General features: G+C 43.1%; 1 protein-coding gene across 5 annotated transcripts in view; it reads left to right on the forward strand.

Annotated features, from left to right (window-relative positions):
• The window catches only part of TANC1 (tetratricopeptide repeat, ankyrin repeat and coiled-coil containing 1), a 143,073-nt gene that overhangs the window by 41,288 nt on the left and 79,397 nt on the right, over positions 1-22,388 (forward strand). For 3 of the 5 annotated variants that reach the window (XM_017864461.1, XM_017864462.1, XM_017864463.1), the window contains exons 2-4: positions 3,366-3,470; positions 16,611-16,741; positions 17,837-18,023. In XM_017864461.1, coding sequence (XP_017719950.1) covers positions 3,366-3,470; positions 16,611-16,741; positions 17,837-18,023 — 423 coding nt within the window. The remainder of the gene's footprint in view (positions 1-3,365; positions 3,471-16,610; positions 16,742-17,836; positions 18,024-22,388) is intronic. The other 2 variants (XM_017864459.1, XM_017864464.1) reach the window with 2 other exon arrangements.

The raw sequence follows: 22,388 nt of genomic DNA on the forward strand, positions 1-22,388 counted from the left end.
GGGGTACAGTTTTGTTTTGTTTTGTTTTGTTTGAGACAGAGTCTCACTCTATCGCCCAGGCTGGAGTGCAGTGGCGTGATCTCAGCTCACTGCAACCTCTGTCTCCCAGGTTCAAGCGATTCTCATACCTCAGCTTCCCAAGTAGCTGGGACTACAGGCGCACGCCACCATGCCCAACTAATTTTTTTTTTTTTTTAAGTAGAGATGGTGTTTCACTATGTTACCGGAACTCGTGAGGCAGTCCGCCCACCCCGGCCTCCCAAAGTGCTGGGATTACAGGTGTGAGCCACCGTGCCAGGCCTGGGTGCAGTATTTGAACCTAGGTCTGCCCAACTCACGAGTCCCTGCGTTGAGCATCCTGGCTCCTCAGGGTTGAGTCTTTCTATGAGTGAGGGATTGGATCTGAATAGAACCGTTCCAGGACGATTAAGCAGGCAGGCACGTGGATGCTTTCTGAAGGCTCTGGGTGACACTGGGTTCCAGGATCCAGACATTTACAATAACCATCATACATTAATGAAATAGCCCACATTTTAAGAAAGTGCTTACTATTAGAGAATATTTTTGAAGACTCTATTGGGTAGGTAGATTGGAGCCTGGAAATAGATCTCTTTAGATTTGCTGTTACTGAAGAGTTAAGGGGAGCAGAAATACAGGCACTTGTTGAACAGTGGCCATGCCTTCTCATTGGGCAAATCATCAGGCAATAATAACAAAGAGATTTACCACCTCAGGTCCTTCAAATGGATGAGGACAGATGAAGGGAAAAGATGTCAGCAGTTTATTTTACCTTAGGGAGTAAGTGGCAAACCAGAAGTGTATATGGGTTCTTGTCTTTGAGTTCTTATCTTTGTTCTGGTTCCTTTTTTTCTTTTCTTTTTTCTTTGAGAGAGAGTCTTGCTCTGTCACCTTGGCTGGAGTGCAGTGGTGCAGTCATGGCTTACTGCAGCCTCCAACTCCTGGGCTCACGAGACCCTCCTACCTCAGCCTCCTGAGTAGCTGGGACTACAGGCAAATGCCACCATGCCCAGCTAATTGATTCAATTTGTATCTGCCCTATTCAGGCCCTTCTTTCTAGTTTATGTCTCTTACACAGCAAGTAGTTTAGCTCCACCCCCAAACCCCCACAAGTCTTTTTCACTATGCATATTTATATGTGGATATATATATATATGTGGTAGATAAAGTCTGGATACTGTTGAATAGCCTACATCCCACACTTAGATTGCAATTATATGTTCCTTTCCCCCATAACCATTCCATTTTAATCTTTGTAAAAGTTCCCTTTATGACAGGGTTAAATTATGAAGACTGCCATGTGATTAAATACTACATGAATCATTTAAAAGGGATGGTTCCTAAAGTTTGAAACACCGTTCTTATTTGTAAAGTAGTATTAGCTTATTTGATAACAGCCTAGTTTAAGATGTAGTATACCCATGTAGCTGGCTAGGAATTAGATTATTTTTATAGTAGTATAAATGCTTTTGCAATATGCCTTTAGATGGCAGCATCTCTCACCGTAAACCATCATTTGAACAGAATTTCTTAGATGCAGAAGGCATTTGAGACAGAAGGATGGTCTGTCTGCATCACCCCATCATGATGCAGTGGTGGAACTGGGCCCCTGGCACTGTCAGGGCTATGGCCCAGGGCTAAGAAGAGGGGAGAGTTGTAGATTCCCGCCTGCATGTCTTCCACTACCCTTTCTCTTACTGATGTAAAATGTTTCCTATCTCTGTGGTCTTGCTAAAAGCCATTTTAAGGCAACCAAGGAACACAAGAATCAAGGGAGTGATTTTGGACCAAAATGTAACAAAAAGGCAGTATTTTCTTTATTTTGAGACATGATTTCACCCTGTTGCCCAGGCTAGAATGCAGTGGTGTGATCTTGGCTCACTGCAACCTTTACCTCCTGGGCTCAAGTGATCCTCCCACCTCAGCCTCCTGAGTAGCTTGGACTTCAGGCACACATCACTATGCCGAGCTAACTTTGTTTATTTTTTATAGAGACAAGGTCTTCACTGTGTTGCCCAGGCTTGTCTCAAACTCCTGGGCTCAAGTGATCCTTCTGTGTTGGCCTAAGTGCAAGAATTACACGTGTGAGCCACCATGCCTAGCCTTTTAATTTTTTTTAAGCAGTTTTGTTTAGGTATAATTCACATCCATACAGTTCACCCATTTAAAGCATACAGTAGACTAATTTTAAATATATTCATAGAGTTGTACAGCCGTCCCTACGACCTAATTTTAGAACATTTGTTTACTCTAGAAAGAAGTCACATATCCGTTACCGTTACCCCACAGGCCTGCATAGCCTGCATAACCCCCAGCCCCTGGTAACCATTTATACTTTCTGAAAGATTTGGCTATTCTAGGCATGACATATGAATGGAATCATGTAGATCCTTTGTGACTGGCTTCTTTCACTTAGCAGAATGTTTTCAAGCTTCATCCATGTTGTAGCATGAATCAATACTTCATTCCTTTCTACTGCCCAATAATATTCCATTGTGTGGGCAAAGCACATTTTGTTGTCGTCATTTGACGTACCTTTAGCTAGTACAAATGGCATTACTATGAGCATTTGGGTACAAGTTTTTGTGTGAACATATATTCCCGTAGGAGTAGAACTGCAGGGCCATGTAGTAACTCTGCCCTTAACCTTCTGAACAACTGCCAAACTGTTTTCCAAAACGGCTGCATCATTGCATGTGAGGGTTCCATCCAGTTTTACTAAGAATTCTGGATTTTCTGATGATAAGCCGGGACTGCGGGAACAGGAGGTGGGAGATAAGCCTGTCGGTCTCTCCTATGTCTGACCAGCTGACTGGCTGCTGTGCCCCGCACAGTTACTGTGCGTCACTAGCTAGATAAGATACCTGCAGAGCATGTTGCTGTTACAGGCCGGCTGTTTGTAATCTTGCCTCCCGACTTTAGAGATACCAAGCAACCAAATCATCTTTGTCCCATCCTTGTGCCAGTTAGAGGAAAATCATAAAACCCTTCGTCACAAGCCGTCCAGGTTTGAACATGTCAGAATCACCCACTTGACCAGCGAAGACAGCTGTAGTGACTTCACAGCAAGAGAGCAGCTTTTGTTTTTATTAGGGTTTACATTCTCGAATCTGAGCTTACCCTTTTCTTCTTTGGCAGGCCAGACTGGACGCTCCCTCGCTTGTACTGAAATTACGTGTGTGTGTGTGTGTGTGTGTGTGTGTGTGTGTGTGTGTGTTTAAGGGAGGGGAAGGGACTGGCTCTTCCTCTAGGCATATTTGGGTCCTGGTAAGGACACACACTGAACATTCCAAGGCTTTGTTTGCATCTGGAAAACATTAGCCACACTCAGATCTTTCCCACTACAGGTCCCGTCAGGAAGCCCAAGTATGTGGAAAGCCCCAGAGTGCCTGGAGATGCAGTTATAACGCCATTCAGAGAAGTATCCAAGCCAACAGAGCCTGATGAGCATGGTAAGAACATGTTTTCAGTGATTTCCTCCCCCCCCACCAAAGATTTTATACAATGACACTTCATTTCTGAATGAAACTTGAGTGCCCTTGCTGTACTGCTTTGCTGAGAATGTATTTGGGAGCTATTTTCCCCTCCGGCAGTTACAGAGATCTGTTTAGCTAACGCACATTCTTGGAAATTGTATACCTGGTATAGAAAAGTGGGTACATATGCATTATTTAAGGATTGAGTCTTACTTCCTCTGAATTTTGACTTACCAGGTCTTGGAGGATAGGAAGCATCACCCAGTGGATTGCTTCCAAGATTTTGTTTTGTTTTTAATATTCTACTGCTTGAGAAAATTCAACAACAGGCTTTGGCTGAAAAGCTGAAACTTTAACTGGACAAAGCATGTAATTGCTAGCTTTAAAAAAAGCATTTGGTGGCCGGGCGCGGTGGCTCAAGCCTGTAATCCCAGCACTTTGGGAGGCCGAGGCGGGCGGATCATGAGGTCAGGAGATCGAGACCCTCCTGGCTAACACGGTGCAACCCCGTCTCTACTAAAAATACAAAAAACTAGCCGGGCGCGGTGGCGGGCGCCTGTAGTCCCAGCTACTCGGAGGCTGAGGCGGGAGAATGGCGGGAACCCGGGAGGCGGAGCTTGCAGTGAGCCGAGATCGCGCCACTGCACTCCAGCCTGGGCGACACAGCGAGACTCCATCTCAAAAAAAAAAAAAAACCATTTGGTGTCTTTTGAAGGCTACTTTTTTTTTTAACATGTAAAGTTTTTCTTTAGGGGATGTTGAAGTAGGAGTAAAAAAAAATCCAAATTGATGGGAATCTTTTTAAAGATATTTTGTATGTGTGTATATTTTATACCTGGAAATATGTGTGACATTACAAATTTGTAGCATTTAACAGATGTATTCATAGTTGTTTATTTTTAAAAATCAATTCAAGAATTTACCTGTTTGTTCCTTGCTGGGGAGTCCTCAACTCACATCTCTCTTGCCTTTAATTTGGGTGTTTTGAATTTCTACGCTGTTTTTCTGCAGAAACATGGGACTAGGAATCTTGTTGTATGTAAAGGGGCTTGCTTTATCCTCAGTGTGGACACAAGTTTATGTAGCAATGCTGAAAGAGAACTTGGGAAAGAGAACTCAACCATATTTTTACTTTGGCATATCTGGCACTCTCCTCTGCCTAATTGTGGGTGGTAGGAGATACAGACCCTTTATATTCTAACTCCTGTGTGTGCCTTTTGTGTTGCTGGTGCTGTATGGCAGGGAGTGGGTAATAAGTAGGACATGGAAGGACAATATACTGGAGTGGTGGTAAAAAAAAAATATATATATATATATATATAGCTAAAAATGAGCTGTGAGGAAGAATCAGCAAAAGCCGAAAATTGGGAAGGGAAGGGGAGTTTGGAACGTGGGGAAGAGATGGGGCTAGGCACTGGGCACTCTGGGCAGGCAAGAGGTGCTATTGCAGGTGCCCTGGCATGAGAAATGCCACCCTCTTTCTTTCTGTCCAGGCACTCATTGTGTGGTTGAGGGAAGAGGATTTGAGCTGAGGATTTGCACACACCAAATGTTGGTGAAGGTGGAGATTTCACAGTGAGATCTGGTTAGGACAGCCAGCTGCTGGTACATGAGGCCTCTCTTGATTGTGCATTCACTTGGGCAGGTGGTCTGTTCTCTGTCTCCTTGGTGTCCTGAAAGGAAAGTAAAATCTGTCTCTCTGTAGTGAATATCAGTCATCAAATGTCTAAGCTGTCTGCCTGGCTCAGATTAAGCCTGCTACCTACCCCTTCCCTTCTTTCCCACCCACCAAAGCCTTTGTAGCCCTGGTCAATTATGCCCCTGGCATTTTGGCTGGCCTAGACTCCATTATGTAACCTCTTCCTCCCTGGCTGGGAGTATCGTTGAGGTTCTGTACAGGGATTGGGACCTCCTCCTCCTCCTGGTGTGGGAATAGGGGGAGAAAATTTGGATTTTTATTAGGCAATGAAAGGTTGTAAATAGTTCCCATTGTTAACTTTTCTCCCTTGCTCAAGGCAGGATTGGCCACCTTTCTTGGCAAAAGGAAGTGTTCTTATGCTTGGCTGTGGGCTGAGCTAAATTTCAAATGCAGCAATTGGTCTTGCTGGAGTGGCCTGAAGTTTGCATGTGTGCTCACTCCTGAGACCTGAGCTCTCTGATTTGGCATCTTGAGTCTCCATGGGGACCAAAATTATGAGATCTGTGGGCTGCAAATACAGGACCAGACATTTGGGTTTTGCCTGAAATTAAGAAGCAGGATATGTTTTCATTTTTGTTAGGTGTCTCGGGAGCAGGTGTAGTTGATGTCTGTGGGTGCGTGGTCTTGCCTGAAGATAGCCATGATGTTGGTGGAAGCCGCAGCAGGGTGAGCTTTCTCTTGGTTGATGAGGAGAGGTGGCTGCCTAACAAAGTCGAACAGGACAATTAGTATAGATTGGTGTGTTTTGTAATCCACATGGAGTCCCTTAAATTTCAGTGGGGTTAATTAAGTCTGCCTTATCAAAGTGTAAATTTTATCCAGATCACCGAACCCAAAGGAAACAACAGAGCCAACTAAAACTTATTGAGTTTGAGTGTTAAACCGGGTGTGTGCAGATGCATGATGGGTAAACCCTCATTTTTAGGGTTTAATATCAGCATCATCACTTAAGTTTTACTTTAAAATGTGGTCTTCTGTTATCCGTATTTTCTTTGGACATTCTTGTTTAAATCTCTAAGACACTTTTCTGGGTGCTGTCAATAATAGCATGCCAGTATTCACCAGACTAACAGACTCCACTGAAAAGGCTCCTTGTGAAGTGCTTTTGAAATTTCCGTGGACTCCTGAAATATCAAGTTAATCCTAAATGCTCGAAATACTCTTTCCTGCCTCACTTTTGCTTTGGTCATGTAGCTCCATCAACTCTTGATTCTTAGCTCTCTGGATTTTAAATCAAAGGAAAACAAAGCAAAGAGCACTTTGAATTTGCTTATTTATAAGTAATTGCATTTATGAGTGATGCATGTTTCAGTCTTCTGGGAAGTATGGGTTCAATGATATAAGAAGATGAATTTTTTTTTGTAAGCAAATAACTTGTTTCTTAAAGTTTGCAAGCTGGGCACTGTAGCTCACACCTGTAATTCCAGTGATTCAGGGGGCCGAGGTGGGAGGATTGCTTGAGACTGGGAGTTTGAGAACAGCCTGAGCAGCGTAGTGAGACCTTGTCTCTTTAAAAAAGGAAGGAAGAAAGGAAGGACAGGAAGGAGTTTGCACTCACCTGGAAACATCTTTAGGAGAAAACATTCTGTCTTAGTATGTTTAAATATATTTGGAACACAGCATTTTCTACTCTAGGAAAAACGGATGACAAAATCATCAGACAAAATACAAAGCCCATTTTCCTGTCAAATGGTCCTGATAAGGTGTGTGTCAGAATAAGTTCTTAATGAGTAAGCTTCCTATTGCTAAATCAACATATTGTTTAGGGGAAAACTCATTTACCCACAAAACAATATCTGCCTTAAGGGAAAAAAAGCCTTCAGATAAATTAGAGATGATTATTATAACAGGATCCACGCTTTATTTCTTTGATTTAGGGGCAACCATAATTTATTTAGGTTTGCATTAATATATCTCTAGCTACTTGGGCAAGCTTTGAGGAGGGGTGAGAAAGTTTTTAGTCTCATGAGTCATTGCTCTGTAAAGATCAATCTCAAAATATGATGAAACTTTTTTTTAATGATATCTTCATGTCAGTCAGTGGTGAAACTTTTTTCCTGGCAGTCTGACTAGCAAATAAAGCTAACACATATGAAAGAGCAGAATAATTCAATGTGAAACTATGTTCTGGGAGGGAGGGGGTCTTTAGTTATATGCTTAAGTAAATATTTTGACACCTGATGTTTTTTGTTACCATTTTAGACGGTCAAACAGATATAGAGGATTAAAGAGGTATAAAGAATAAAGAGGCTGGGTGTGGTGGCTCGCTCTTATAATCCCAGCACTTTGGGAGGCCAAGGCAGGAGGATTGCTTGAGCCTAGGAGTTTGATACCAGCCTGGACGACGTAGTGAGACCCCCACATCAACAAAAAGTCAAAAAATTAGCCAGGCATGGTGGTGTGCTTCTCTAGTCCCAGCTACTCAGGATGCTGAGGTGGGAGGATTGCTTGAGCCAGGGAGGTGGAAGCTGCAGTTAGCCATGATCACACCAATACGCTGCAGCCTGGGAGACAGAGTGAGACCCTGTCTCAAAAAAAAAAAAAAAAAAAGGTGAAAAAAAGAATATGATTGAAGAAAATGCATAGTCATGTTTTATTTCTTAAAACCCTTTCTTTCCCAAGAGGTAACCTCAATCCTGCTTTAATTTTCAGCTTCTTAGAATGGCAATGCAACATTCAGCCAACAGTTGAATGAGGTTTTATGTGATGGAAGTGCAGAAAAGGGGCGTACCTGGTATGTGTGCATAGAAGAGAGACTCTTGCAAGTAGAGTATCCATTCATTCTGCATTTCCTTGAATAAGTATTAAATTTCTGTGTTGTGAAAAACCACTATGCTAGATGCTATTTGAGATGGGTTATCAAGCATGGGTCCTGTCTTCATGGAGCCTTAGAGTCTGGCAGGGGATTAGAGACCTGTGTAAAGAGTGACTGTAATAAAGGAGGAAGTAATGACTAATCCAACCTGTGTGATGAGTTGGGAGTTCAGCAGATGGGGTTTTTTGTTTTTTGTTTTTTGTTTTTTGAGATGGAGCTTCACTCTTATTGCCCGGACTGGAGTGCAGTGGCACAATCTTGGCTCTCTGCAACCTCCACCTCCCAGGTTCAAGCGAGTCTTTTGCCTCAGCCTCCCGGGTAGCTGGGATTACAGGCACCTGCCACCACACCTGGCCAATTTTTGTATTTTTAGTAGAGACAGGGTTTTGCCATGTTGGCCAGACTGGTCTCGAACTCCTGACCTCAGGCGACCCACCCACCTCAGCCTCCCAAAGTGCCAGGATTACAGGTGTGAACCACTGTGCTTGGCCAGCAGATGGAGATTCTGAGCATGGAAAGACTTAATTGGAGCTATGCCTTAAGATTTACCTGTTGTCTTAGTTCAGGCTGCTTAGTTTATGCTATGAATACCATAAACTGAGTGGTTTATAGACAACAGTAATTTATTTCTTAGACTTGTGCAGGATGGAAAGTCCAAGATCAAGGTACTCTGCAGATTTGGGGTCTGGCAAAGGCCTACCTACTGTTTCATAGACAGCCAGCCATCTTTTTGCTGTAACCTCATGTAGTGGAAGGGACAAACGAGCTCCCTCATTTATAAGAACACAAATCCCATTCATGAGACACAGACACAGACTATAGTACATGGCAACAGAGTAGGATGGAGTGGGACTGGAAAGAGACTAAGGTTAAGAATGATTAAAAAGTTGTTTTAGTAGTTAAGTGAGAGAATAAAGTCTCAAATTAGATCAGGTTCAGTGAAGAAGAGGTGGTGGATGGAAGATTCATGAGGAATTGCAAGGACCTGGGAACTGGAAGAGACAGAGACAACAACTCCAAGCCTTGGAGACCACTGAAGGACGAGGGGCTGTCTGTTTTGGTTTGAGTTCAGTTTCAGGCGTGTAGACTTTGAAGTGTGGTGGAACATCTTGGCAAGTGTCCAGCCACCAGTTGGAAGATCATACTGGGTCTCAAGAAAGCTCGGGATATAAACTGGTCAGCCATTTGCTTGGAGATAATGCTATGAGATTAGGCAAGTTACACTAGGGAAACAGGTCATTGACCAAAGAGGGCTGAGAAACTGGCATTTCATTTGTGAGCTGGGACTGAGGTGCAAGGAGCACCAGCAAGAGGGACAGGAAAAGACCACACAAGACCACAGTATTCTGGTAGTTGTGGATGTTTCCCTCTGTGTGTCTCTTAAAACAATTGCCACTTTCTCCCTTGCAGGGCAGAGTGCTTGCAAGGCCATAGATGTACAGGAAAATCAAAAGAGAATGTGTACTACAAAAAAGGAAAAAGAAAAATTAATGTGCTTAACAGGGCTGTTTCAGGAGACTTGTGAAGGTCTGTGAGTTGAAGTTATAGTTATGTGATAAGGAAATGGAATTGGTGAGGATAGAGAGCCCTCTTTTACCCCCAAGAAATTAAACATAAAGATGGGAGATCAGTTACTAGGATGAGAGATGTGTGCAGCTGTGGTTTTTATTTAACACAATTGTAGACTTAATTCAGAGGTTCTGATAGTGTAGGCTGTGGACTTCTAGGTGTCCCCAAGACATTTTCAGGGGTTTGTGATGTCAAAACTCTTTTTAAAATAATACAAAACCCTTTTGTAATAATATTGAGAAGTTATTTACATTTCCCTTTGTTGACATTTGCACTGATGCTGCAAAGCAATTGTCAATAAAACTTCTGATACCTTAGTATATGTCAAGGCACTGGCTATACTAGTAGTCCTGGTGTTCTTCACTGCCACGTGCTGGCATCACAAATAATAATTCACTGAAGAATGTCCTTGACAAAGCACTAAAAGTAATGTTATTAAATCTTGACCCTTGGAGACCCATCTTTTTAATATTCTGTGTGATGAAGTGGGAAGTCTGCATAAAGCCCTTCTGCATGCTCTGAAGTCTGATGGTTGTCTCAAGGCAGAGCACTTGTATGATTGAATTGCAAGCTGAACTCGCTACTTTTAAAATGGAATATTGCTTTTATTTGAAAGAATGACTGACAAACCACAGTTATTCTGAAGTAGGTATTTGGCACACCTTTTCTTCAAAAGGAATGAAATTAGCCTGGCACTTCAATTAGAAAAAAAAAAAAAAAAAAAAAAGAGGCCGGGCGCAGTGGCTCACACCTGTACCACACTTTGGGAGGCTGAGGTGGGCAGATCGCATGAGGTCAGGAGTTCGAGACCAGCCTGGCCAACATGGTAAAACCCTGTCTCTACTAAAAATACAAAACTAACTGGGCATGGTGGCGGGCGCCTGCAATCCCAACTAAGGCAGGAGAATTGCTTGAACCCAGGAGTTGGAGGTTGCTGTGAGCCAAGATTGTGCCACTGCACTCCAGCCTGGGCCATAGAGCAAGATTCTGTCCCCGCCGCCCCCAAAGCAAAAACCCTGGCAGGATTAGTTGCCAATGATAAAACTTGACACTTCAAATGAGAATTAGTTTTTTGGGGAAATTTTACATCTGTCACATTGAGCTTGATGGTTTCCTAAGACTTTTCAATTGAGATCTCTGGTAATGTGATGTTTTGATATTATGTGATAAAATTTGTCAACATTTGCAAAATCTGCAAAACCATGATTTTCCAAATGACCCAATGCGTAATGTTACACAGTCTTGCATGGGTAAAATATCCATTTAAGGTATAAAACAGACCATTGGATCTTACTGTAACAGTACAAAAAAATTCATTGATGCAGATTGAGTCAACAGTGGAACTTACTTTTAAGAAATTGGCGTTTGTTAGCCGGGCACGGTAGCTCCTGCCTGTGATCCCAGCACTTGGGGAGGCTGAGGCAGGAGGATTGCTTGAGCCCCAGGAGTTCATAACCAGCCTGGGCAACATAGCGAGACCCCGTCTCAAAAAAAAAAGGGGGGGGAAATTGCTGATTGTCAAGTTTTGGCTAGGTGTCAGAGAAGAATATCCGCAATTAACTAAGAAGACTCCTCTCTTTCCCAATTACATATCTGTCTGAGGCTGCAGTTCTTCACATGCCTGAACCAAAAGAATTGATCCCCACAGATTGAATGCAGAAGCAGTTATGCAAATCCAGCTGTCTTCTATTTAATTGGACATTAAAGTTTGTAAAATTGTAAAAACAATGCTTTTAACTGATCTTTCAAATCAAAAGTACAGCTTTTACCTATTTACCCATAAGTTAAAATTCGTTTTTTAATTAAAATATTGTTAACATGAAGTTTTATAACCTGAAAATGAACTAATAGTTTAAAAATTCTTAGTTTTAATATCTAGCATGAGAAATATCAATAGACATAACCCTCATAAGCCTACAGTCCTCAGTTTTTATGAGTGAATTCTGAGACCAAAAAGCTTAAGAACCTACTGGCTTTAAAGGAAGGAAAAGAGAGGGAGAAAATAAAAATAGAGATGAGAAAATTGATTCAAACTCTGATAGTCCTCTAGACTTAAGAGGATGAAGACTTTGAGTTGAGTGATGGATGACTGAAGAAGAAAAGGCTAATTCAGGAGGTATTTTGAATGGAGAAATAGTAAGTTTGCTGATAATTTCAATATGGGGTGGATGACATGAAAATTTTGAAGGTAACCTGCATGGTAACTGTTTCAGTATTGCAGACCAGAAACAACAAATTATTGACAGAAACAGAGCAGGTCCATGGATGGATGTTCCTTTTTATTTTTATTTTTTTGAGACGGAGTCTTGTTCTGTCACTCAGACTGGAGTGCAGTGGCACAATCTTGGCTCACTGTGACCTCCGCTTCCTGGGTTCAGGTGATTCTCCTGCCTCAACCTCCCGAGTAGCTGGGATTACAGGCATGTGCTACCACACCCAGTTAGGTTTTTTGTATTTTTAGTAGAGACAGGGTTTCACCATGTTGGCCAGGCTGGTCTTGAACTCCTGATCCACTCGAACACCTGATCACTCAGGTGATCCATCTGCCTCGGCCTCCCAAAGTGCTGGGATTACAGGCGTGAACCACCGCATCCAGCCAATGTTCCTTTTTAAATAATGGTTTTTGGAAATCTAAGGAGGGAGGGAATGGTAATGGCTGAGAAGGAGCAGACAGAAAAACAGGGAAAATACTTGTAAGTAGGAGTCATGGAAGGCAAGAGGTTAAACGAGAAGCAGGTCACGGATAGATAGAGGCAGAGGATTAATGTCAAACCAAGGGCCTGTGTCATTGTGAGCAGACTTGATTCACAAGTGCTATCTTGGACACTTGGTATTAAGTCAGCTGTTCAAGGTCACATGGTGATAGGTCGCATGACAGTGAACTGATAAATGTCTTCAGTACTCAGTGCTCTTTAGAGTCTGAGGAGGATGAGAGTACAGGAGAGACTCTTCTCTATGGAATGTACTTGGTCATCGCTAGGGACCTGCACTTCCCCACTGGCTTTAAACAAGAGAGAGTGATTGGAATGGAAAATGAAAGCAGTAAGGTGCAGGCCAAATGGGGATGATTTGGTTTGGTAAGCAGAAACAAGAGGGGGTTTGTTGTCATGGAATAGTGAGTTTACAAAAACCTATTTGAGGCAGAAAAATTATGAACAGAAAGCTATGTAAGACATACAAGCACACTTGAACATAGATATGAACTTGTGAAACCAGAAAATAATCACAAGGAAGTGTGGGCTCTTGGTGTTAAAGCTGGTAGAGATAATGACCAATTCTCTATCTTGTGGTTTATAAGCTGTTTCTCACACACAATGGTTTTGAGCCTCACAACCTGTAGGAAGTGGGTATGGCCACTTCTCTCACTAAGAAAGTACAGTTGAGAGAGGTTCAGTACCCAAAGGGGTCCGGACGGTGGTTAGCACTGAGAACACCCTGGCTTCCCAGACAGTAGCAGAAGATAAGAGGATGACTGTAGAGGGCACTGATGGTTTAAAGTTACGATGGCAGTATTCGGGGAGCTGATCAGTTTGTAGACTGCTCCTTAGCATTTGTGCCCCCAAATATAGTGACCAGGGTGTGAGTAGCTGAATAGAGGCAGCCAGAAGTGATTCAAGAACTTCCCTTTACCTTTCTCCATGCAGTCAGCCTTTCATGCTGTGTAATACTGAGGGTTCCATGAATGTGCTGCTGGGAGAAATATCATTCTCCACTTGCCTAATGGATTCCTAGGGCATGCGAGGCCAGTCATTCTCTCATCTCCAAATATAGCCGTCATACAGTCATCAGATATTTAAATCTGTGAAATGCAAAGTGAAGTCTTCTCTCCAGCCCTCATCCCACTGGTATTGGGTAATGTACACCCATTATTGATCAGTGATTTAATATTAACTGCATGAATGAAAATAGACTTGCTATTTAGAGTGGTCCATTTGAATTTGACTTGGAGGTGCTTTTGTAGTAACTAGCTTAAAACCATCTAGCTGTTCAGATCTCAGTATTTAGTGAGCGGCTATGCTAGTAGACATGTATTTCCATTTCACAGGGTGTCCATGTGAGTTCCTAAGCAACTCATCTCTCCCAAGATGGTGCAGTGACACTTCTCCCAGGAGGTCCTTCTGCCAGAGTGAGAAGTTCAGTGAGAGAGGGCTCTGTGCATTAGGGAAGGGAGAGATTCAGACAGCTTCATGTGGATTAAGGAATTCAGACTGAAGAGGACCTTTTAAGAGGACGATCACTGGGGTGACATTTTAGAAGACAATAATATGAAAAGGCAGGTGGGAAGCCTTTGGAAAAATACAATTTCAGTGCCTTAATGGATATAAACATAAGTAAATAACGTTTGTCCGTTCATCCAACCCCGGGTGAGGGTTTAGAACTGGGGTAGCAGCAAAGTCCAGGTTGTACAGTTAAGAGAATAGTTAATCATGAATTTGGGTGTTCCCTTTCCTTTTTTTTTTTTTTTTGAGACAGAGTCTTGCTCTGTTGCCAAGGCTGGAGTGCAGTGGCACAATCTTGGCTCACTGCAACCTCCGCCTCCCAGATTCAAGTGATTCTCCTGCCTCAGCCTCCCGAGTAGCTGAGATTACAGGCGTCTGCCACTACGCCTGGCTAATTTTTGTATTTTTAGTAGAGACAGGGTTTCACCATGTTGGTCAGGCTGCTCTCGAACTTCTGACCTCAGGTGATCCACCCACCTCGGCCTCCCAAAGTGCTGGGATTACAGGTGTGAGCCACCATGCCCAGCCTGGGTGTCCTTTTCAACTCAACCATTAAAGCTGGAATCGCCACTGTTCCCCAACTTATCTGAAGTGGGTTGGATGGTGAGTTGTTTCTGGGTTTAAAAAAATGAAACACTTGAGAACCTGGAGTATCTGTCTGCAGACACAGTGTGGGGGCAGTGGTGACTGTGCTGGGGTGTTGCGGTCCCCCTGCTGCACATAGGACCTACACAGGATCAGAGTCCTCCTGCCAGTCCCAAGTGAGCTGCAGGCGTGGCCCTGTTTGTTGTCGAGGTGAATTCTGTGGAGCCAAGTTCCTGCAGCTGCTGTCTCTGCCTCCACAGCAGTTGCCAAACGGGAGTCGTTTCTGGCTCTCTCTCCACAGAGTGTTTCAGGTTGAACCAGAAACTAGATGTTCTGGGGCATAATCACAATCGGGAGCAGTGTGGAGATTGTTTCGAAAGGGAAGCGGGGTGTGGAGTGGAGAAACTGCGGAGATCTGCCCCCTCACCCACTTCTTCCCCTTTCCATCTGCGTCCTGTTCCCTCCCTCCAGCCCAGCTGCCACCTGAGATAAAGTAGCTGCCCTGCCTGGGCCCGGGGCAGAGGCGGAGGGAGGGCGGTACCATCCTGTTCTGAGGGCCCCACCTCTTGGGTGTGCCTCTGTGTGCTGAACTGGTTTGGTTGCCGCCCTCCTTCCCCAAATGCCCGGCTAGCTTGAGAATCAGAATGTGCTTTGAGGTAGGAAGGGATCTCCTGCAGAGCGGCTCTGGCATGTGGTCGACCCCCCGCCCCGGGGTGGCTCCTTTTCCCTGTGTTGGCTTGGGGCCACTGCCACCTTCATGTTTGGCTCACATGGTCCAGAAGCATCAGGGCTCTTTTAACCCAGAAGAGTCCAGCCTCGGTTTCCTTACCCCTGCAGTTTTCCAGAGCAGCTGAAAAACATCCAAGCTGGCAAACCATTCTTCCTACTCCAAACATTAGGAACTGTTACCAGTAAGCAAGGGGTGGGAAGCTGTTCCTTTCTTGAAGATGCTGCCAGCGTAGTTTCCCTTGTAGCTGCCATCCTGGGTGCATGACTTGCAAAACTGATCATGTGAGTAAGAATAAGACAGATGGCCTTTGCAAAAGCTCTGCTTATTTTGATTTTTGTGGTTCCTTACAAAAGGCGAAGTGAGCATTGAACTTTGTTGGTGCTGTTGTAACTCAACGGCAGCATCACTGCGTTGTTTCCTCATTTTATTTTTCCTAAAACCTTTATCCATTATCTGCAGATTTTCACATCTAAGCAAAATAGGTTCATATGAATCTAGTTACCTGGACAATTAATAAAAAAGAGCAAAATGTTGAGTGACTATGTCATAGGTCACTTATTATTAAGTTACAACTTTGTAAGCAGCTTGCTTTGTAAATTTTTCATCCCCTGATAGATGCTGATTTTAGAAGGTGAGAGAAGTATTAGAAGGATGTGAATATCATTTTGTTTTTTGGCCATAATTAAGTGCCTTTGGGCTTTTTGGGTACAGGGTTAACCTACAGCTCAACATTTAAATCAAATCCAACTTAAGTACAAGAAACCAGATGACCATCCTCAGGGAGAACCCAAGAAAAGCTGGGCTTTTCCAGCATTGCTGTGCGGCATTCTGAGAATATAGCTTGATTTTTCTACATCTTTGCACAGACAACAGTGGTACTGGGTCCTGTCTCTTGGGACAAGTTTCACTGTGATTTTAAATTTTTGTTTCAACGTGGATTCTCCACGATTGACTGTCAAGTCGAAATCCTGGTTTTGACTTTCACTACTGTGGGATGTGCACAGCAAGTTTTCCACCAGATTTTCCACGTTGTTCCCCAGCTTGTTTAATGAGAGCTTGGATTGCAGTTTTACCGCAACACCTAGTCTGGGTCTCCACCAGTATGCCACTAGGGTTTTACTTCATTTCAGCCTCCTTTGGGCATTGGATACCCTGTATTCTGTAAGGGTAACATGAAAGATAGGCCCTTTTCTTACCCAAGCTGATGTCTGAAGTACCCGTTTTCATATGACTTGGAATTAGGAATTGCCGTCAGATAACCCTGGGCTCTTCTGATTCACCCTTTGCACTTGGAGTTTTTGTTTTACTGTTTCCTTAACCTGTCACAGTCCCTTAATTAGAATGTATTGCTAGAGGACAGGCTGCGTTGTCCAACTTTGTGCGCATTTTATAGAAACACACAAAATCACCAGACAAGCAGCTGTAGTGTGAACTCATCCAGATGCAATACTGAAATTCCCCAGAGGGGCATCTTCATTGTTTTCTTTCTTTGTTCCAGAAGCAAAGGCCGATAATGAACCGAGCTGTTCGCCGGCAGCTCAAGAACTGTTGACAAGGCTGGGATTTTTACTGGGAGAAGGGATCCCAAGTGCCACACACATAACCATTGAAGACAAAAATGAAACCATGGTAATACCCGAGGAAGACACTACATTGCATACCTCTTCAGAGGATGAACGAAGCAATAACCTTCTCCCTTTCCTTGAGCAGGAAAGCCATTGTTCAGTTAAATGAGTTCTGGGCTGTTGTGTATTGAAATTTATTTCAACAGTTTAGTTCTGGGTTTTTGCAGTGGGGAGGTGGGGAAGAGCAGAAAGAAGCAGAACGTAAGAAAATGTCCACATTAACCTTCTAGTCACCACCCAGAGAATAATGGCTACGTGAATTAAAGAGGCTAAAAGATTGCCTTCATAATGCTGCTAGTACTTTTACTTTTATAGCACCATTCTTCTCATCTGGTTGCTTTGGTATATGCTTTCCTGTGCTTTTTTAGCTGTTGAGATTTTGGAGGGTCAGTGGGGTGAGGAAAAGATTTATAGGAGATGAGGCAGAGACAAAATAAGGTGAGATCAAATGGTTCATCTATCAGGAGAGCACTTCCCCTCCAAGGGAGCAGCAGCATGCACCCTACCACTTTCCAGATGTGATGTGTGTGTCTGAATAGCAATGCAGGATGGAGCTTCTACCCCTGGTGAAGGTCTCTGCACTGCAAGGGAGGGTGTCATGCATTGATTGAGACTGCAGTGGTCACCAGTCTCCTTCCCCTGATTGCAGAGCCCATAAATCTTGAGAAATTGAATCAGGTTGCAGTGTTTGTGAAACATTACAAAAACAGAGTTCCCAGGTTTTCCGTACAGAGGTCAAATAACCCATTTGTCTTCTGCAGACTTTAAATGAAAGGAAGTCTGCCTGTTTGCCATTTCTGTTTTACAAATGTGCATTCTCACTAAATTATTGCTAAGACTGACCTTTTAATAAAAAAGAAAATCACAAAGGAGGGGAACAGAACAAAGATACTGCTCTCTTAAAATTTGGAAGACCATGTGTACATTTATATAGATAAAGCTCCATGAATCCATATCTATACACACATCTCTTTAGATTTTTTTTTAAAAACTTCCGTTTTCCTGTTCTTAGTTTTATTGTTTTAGCGTCAAAAACAAAAGCATGTGTCGAAGCATCCTGTGTAAGCCGTGCTAACTCCTCCTTCCGTTCGTCTTGCAGTGCACAGCTCTGAGTCAAGGCATCAGTCCTTGCTCCACACTAACAAGCAGCACCGCATCTCCTAGCACCGATAGCCCCTGCTCAACCTTGAATAGCTGTGTCAGCAAGACGGCAGCCAACAAAAGTCCCTGTGAGACCATTAGCAGCCCTAGTTCCACCCTGGAAAGCAAGGACAGTGGAATTATAGGTAAGAAGCACACTGCTCGGTAATGTAATGGCTCAAAGCTCGTCAACCAGAGCATTCACCAGGCACTTCCTCAGAGGGTTTTAGCATGGTCTGTGAAGGTCAGTCTGCCAGCGCCTGCTCTGTTCTTTGCAGGCGGCACTGACTCCATGTGTAGCTGAGAGAATTAAGCATTGGCTTTTATATTCCTTGATGTTTACTTTATAACACTCAGCTCATTTGTTAAAAAAAAAAAAAAAAAAAGAATTCCAGATCAGATCTGGTCTGTGAAATTACAAAAATCTTTGCTCTTCTATATTCAGTTCCATTTGGTGGGCATCAGGTCCCACTGGGGCACACAACAGAGCAATGAAATTCCTGCATATTAAGACGTCGTCTTAGCCCAATCTCAAGGTCACTTATTTTCCTGATGATAGCTCAGGCTTGTGTTCTCTAGAGTTTCTTATCATGGGATCTGACTGCATTTTGAGGCCAGAATTTTCTAAGGATGACCTCCCTGAGCCCCCACACCCATGCAATAAGTGTGGTTGTCCTGAAGCCTAGGGGTCAGGAGACATGGGTTCCAGTCCTGACTCTTAAGACAATTTGCCAGGTGACTTGAGCAACACTGAATTTACCTTTTTTGCACACTTTCTTTCTCTAGAAAATTAAGAAATTTAAGGATTTTGATTAATCCAGTAGTTTTCAGTCCCAAGTTTATATTAGAATCATCCGTGGAATTTAAGAGTCTTTATTTTTACATGCCATCTCAGACAAACTGCATTTATGTTTCTGCAGCTGGACTCCAGTGTCTTTGTGACTCAGGTCTCCAGCTTGGTGCCTTTCAGATAAAGATGGGTGGGACCCCCGGAGGGGATTGTTCAGGCCTTCTTCTGTTCCAAGATTGTACTGCAGTTTCACACGGATTTAACTCCCCTTTTGCTGAGTCCCCATTCCACATGTCTTTGAGGGATAGTTTGTTTTATTGTGAACTGAATGCTTCCACATTAATATGTAATCAAATGGAATGAACGACATTTGGGCTCCTTATTTTCTTTAGTCACCTGCAATTTATCTCAAGTGTAATTTGGAAAACCAGACAGCAGGTTCATCCAGTTTGCACTTTGGGGATTGCCCCAGAAGGTCAGTGAGATTCCTGGGATTGGATTATGGGCTCTTTGGTGTAGACCTCACTATAGCTTCGTGAGGGGCCCCACAGCTTAAGGAAGGCGGCTTCTTGTCATAATTTTCAAATGAATCAGAATCTTTAGTGGATTTGTGTTTTATTTTGCCTTCATTCTTTATTAAGATGAAATTCACATACCATAGTATTCATTCATTTGAACCATTGGATGGTTTTAGTATATTTAAAAGTTGTGCAACTATCACCACTATCTGATTTTAGAACATTTTCATTATCCAAAAGAAACCCTGTGACCATTAGAAGGCACAGTCTTTCCTACCCCAAGCTCCCTAGTCCTAGTCAACCAGTAATCTATTAATCTTTCTGTCTCTGTAGCTTATTCTGGACATTTCATATAAATCGTGGGCTGAGTTTTGTGTAGCAAATTTAAATTATTTTCACTCAGCTTGAAGGCCTTCCAGTGAGCTTATTCTGCTAATTCCCCATTCTCATCTTACCCTGCTTCCCCAGCTGCTGTTTAGTCTAGTTCAGCTAATTTTTCCCACCGTTACTTCTGTTCTTATGCTCTATCTCTTCTGAGCTGTCCACCATAGATATATCTTTGGTATTTATTCTGAGATAACCAGATGACTTTCTTCACAGTATTCTCATTTCTTCTGAAATTTCATCTCCTGCAGATAATTTATCTTCAAGGATGTGGCCAGTGCAGCATTGTTTTGACAGGCTTTTTCTTTTGAATGTCCTGGCCATTGGCATTACATGCCTCTGATTATAACTAAATCTTTTTTTTTTTCTTTTTTTGCTTTGACAGTTACAAACTTTTCTTGAGACAGGATTTTGCTCTGTTGCCCAGGCTGGAGTGCAGTGGTGCAATTGTAGCTCACTACAGCCAAACTTCTGGGCTAATACAATCTTCCCACCTCAGGCTCCCAAGTAGTTGGGACTGTAGGCATGTGCCACCACACTTAGCTCATTAAAAAATTTTTTAACATATTTCACTATGTTTCCCAGGCTGGTCTCAAATTCGTGGCCTCACGCATTCCTCCCACCTTGACTTTCCAAAGTACTGTGATTACAGGCATGAGCCACTGTGCCCGGCCCAAACTTTTAATAACTGAGAGCCACCCATTCGTTTATTTCTCTTTCTCACTGAGATACAGTGCCACAATTTTTAAGGTATTCTAAGCAGAGGAAAGGAATGGTTCTGGTTTTTTTTGTGTGTGTTGTCAGTGAAAGATTAAGCTGCAGGAGGTTCTTAATACTTAATCTTATACAGTCCCACCCAGTAGCTGACTGATTAGACCCCTTATATGTTCCCCATAGTGTCTCAGTATTCCCTTTCAGAGTATTTGTTCTTGTTCTGTTATTTAATTTTCTCTCCAGATATAAACAGGGGTCTCATTAATCCAGCTATCTGCTAGGTTCCTAGCATGGTGTTGGAAATGATCAATTAAGAAAAGGGAAATGTTGCCACTGTCAAGTTGCATTGGGTAAGGGAACGTTCAGTTTAGAAAGAAGTTTTGCAGGATCCCCATCCCACATGGGCTTTGTCAAACCTTTCAGTGTCTGTGTTGTAACCTCTGCCTTGATGAGAGAGTAGTACATTTCATGACGCTGAAGCTGCGTTTTTCCTCTGCTCAAGCCAGCATGTTCCCTTAACTCGGCGGAGCATGAAAAGTGGCAACTGGAGGTAAAAGCAAAAGGAATTAGGAAGTGGCTGGCAAGTCTCTTTCATCCAGAAGACCCCCGCTCTGGAGACCATGCCTCCCACTGTGTTTTCCTGCAGGTTGCAAAGACAGGAAATAGAGGGATGAGAGGGAGGCAATGCTATTGACAACATTCGTCTCTTCTCTCTTCTTCCGTGACCTGCAGAATTAGAACCTGTTGCCAAAGGACACGCTGGAGGTGTGGTAGGGAGGAGAAGGAAAAAGACACAAGAATTTCCTCTCCAGGCAGACTGTAGCCACAGGTCTTTGAAGAGGCAGGAGTGGTGGGGACAGAAAGGGGAAGAGCTTCCTCTTAAATCAATACAGGGTGTGCAGGTTCCACTGCCTCTTCACAGAGCAGATTATCTATGACTCAGTTGTGGTTCTGTGATTGCTGGACTAGGGGTGTGCCTTTTTCCATCTGAAGAACATGCCTGTTTTTATAAGGTGTAGCCTGGGAATGGCAGCTTTCGGGCATCGTAAGTGTTTCACAGAGTAAAGTATTCAAGAGCACCGTGACCCTAGTGGGCGGAGATGAAGATGAGATACCTTGGCTTTCTACTTTGGAAGACCTAACAGTGGCTTGTAAAACAGGCTGGTGAGGACCCATGCTCCCAATTACATAGGGCCTGGAGAAGGCAGGAAGAGGCTTTCCATTTAATTTTCCATTTTAAGTAATTTAATATTTGTCAGCCAGTAGAGCTGGGGTTGGAATGGCAGAGGCTTTGGGGGTGGACTGTACAAAATGCATACAGCTGCCGAGGCCTTGCAAGCTTTGGGCAGCAGGTGGGCTCAAAGCAGGATTCCACGTACAGTATTCGCATGGTTTATTCAGAGCAGTTCAGGGAAATTTCAGACAGTGCTAAACCATCCTTTAAAATTCCTGGATCTTTCTTGACTCTTTAAGCTGATTTGCATCATGTTGGTTATATTTAATCTCAATATTTTTGCCCAGCAGATGCAGGGACAGGAAGCGTGTGTTCCCACATGCCTGGGCACCCAGTTTAGAAAGAAATATAAAGTATGTGTTTTCATCAGGACTGCCATAGGGTGCCCTGCCTGTGTTCTGTTTCCACTGCTTAGGAGGAGAAAGGGCAGGCTAGTGACCAGTAGAAGAATTTACTGGGCCCCTTCCAGTCTTCCTCTCTGGAGGCCAGGGCAATTCTGTCATGTAGAAAGACTGTCGAAGCTGAATGGGATTAATTGAATTCCCTATGATTGTCTTTTTTGTTTTAAGTGAACTTCCTTACTCTTTACATGTTAAAATCATTGGTATTACCTAGAAGTTAGTGTCTGATTTTCAAATTTGCAATGTGAAAATTTTCTCAATGTGAAACCCAACTGTACCCAATCACCGTAAAATAGCTTTCAGTTACTTACTGTGAAAAGAAAAACTTTACGAAGTATGCTTTTAAAGGTGTTTCCTCCTTGTTTGAGAAAACATTTTTTCTTAGTGACATTCCTTTAAATATGACTTGCTTCCTACTGTTACAGATGGAAACTGTAATCTGTATTAATCCCAGTTTAGAAAGAAATATA

Source organism: Rhinopithecus bieti, unplaced genomic scaffold (assembly GCF_001698545.2).
Source record: "Rhinopithecus bieti isolate Rb0 unplaced genomic scaffold, ASM169854v2 scaffold_75561, whole genome shotgun sequence".
Lineage (NCBI taxonomy): Eukaryota > Metazoa > Chordata > Mammalia > Primates > Cercopithecidae > Rhinopithecus > Rhinopithecus bieti.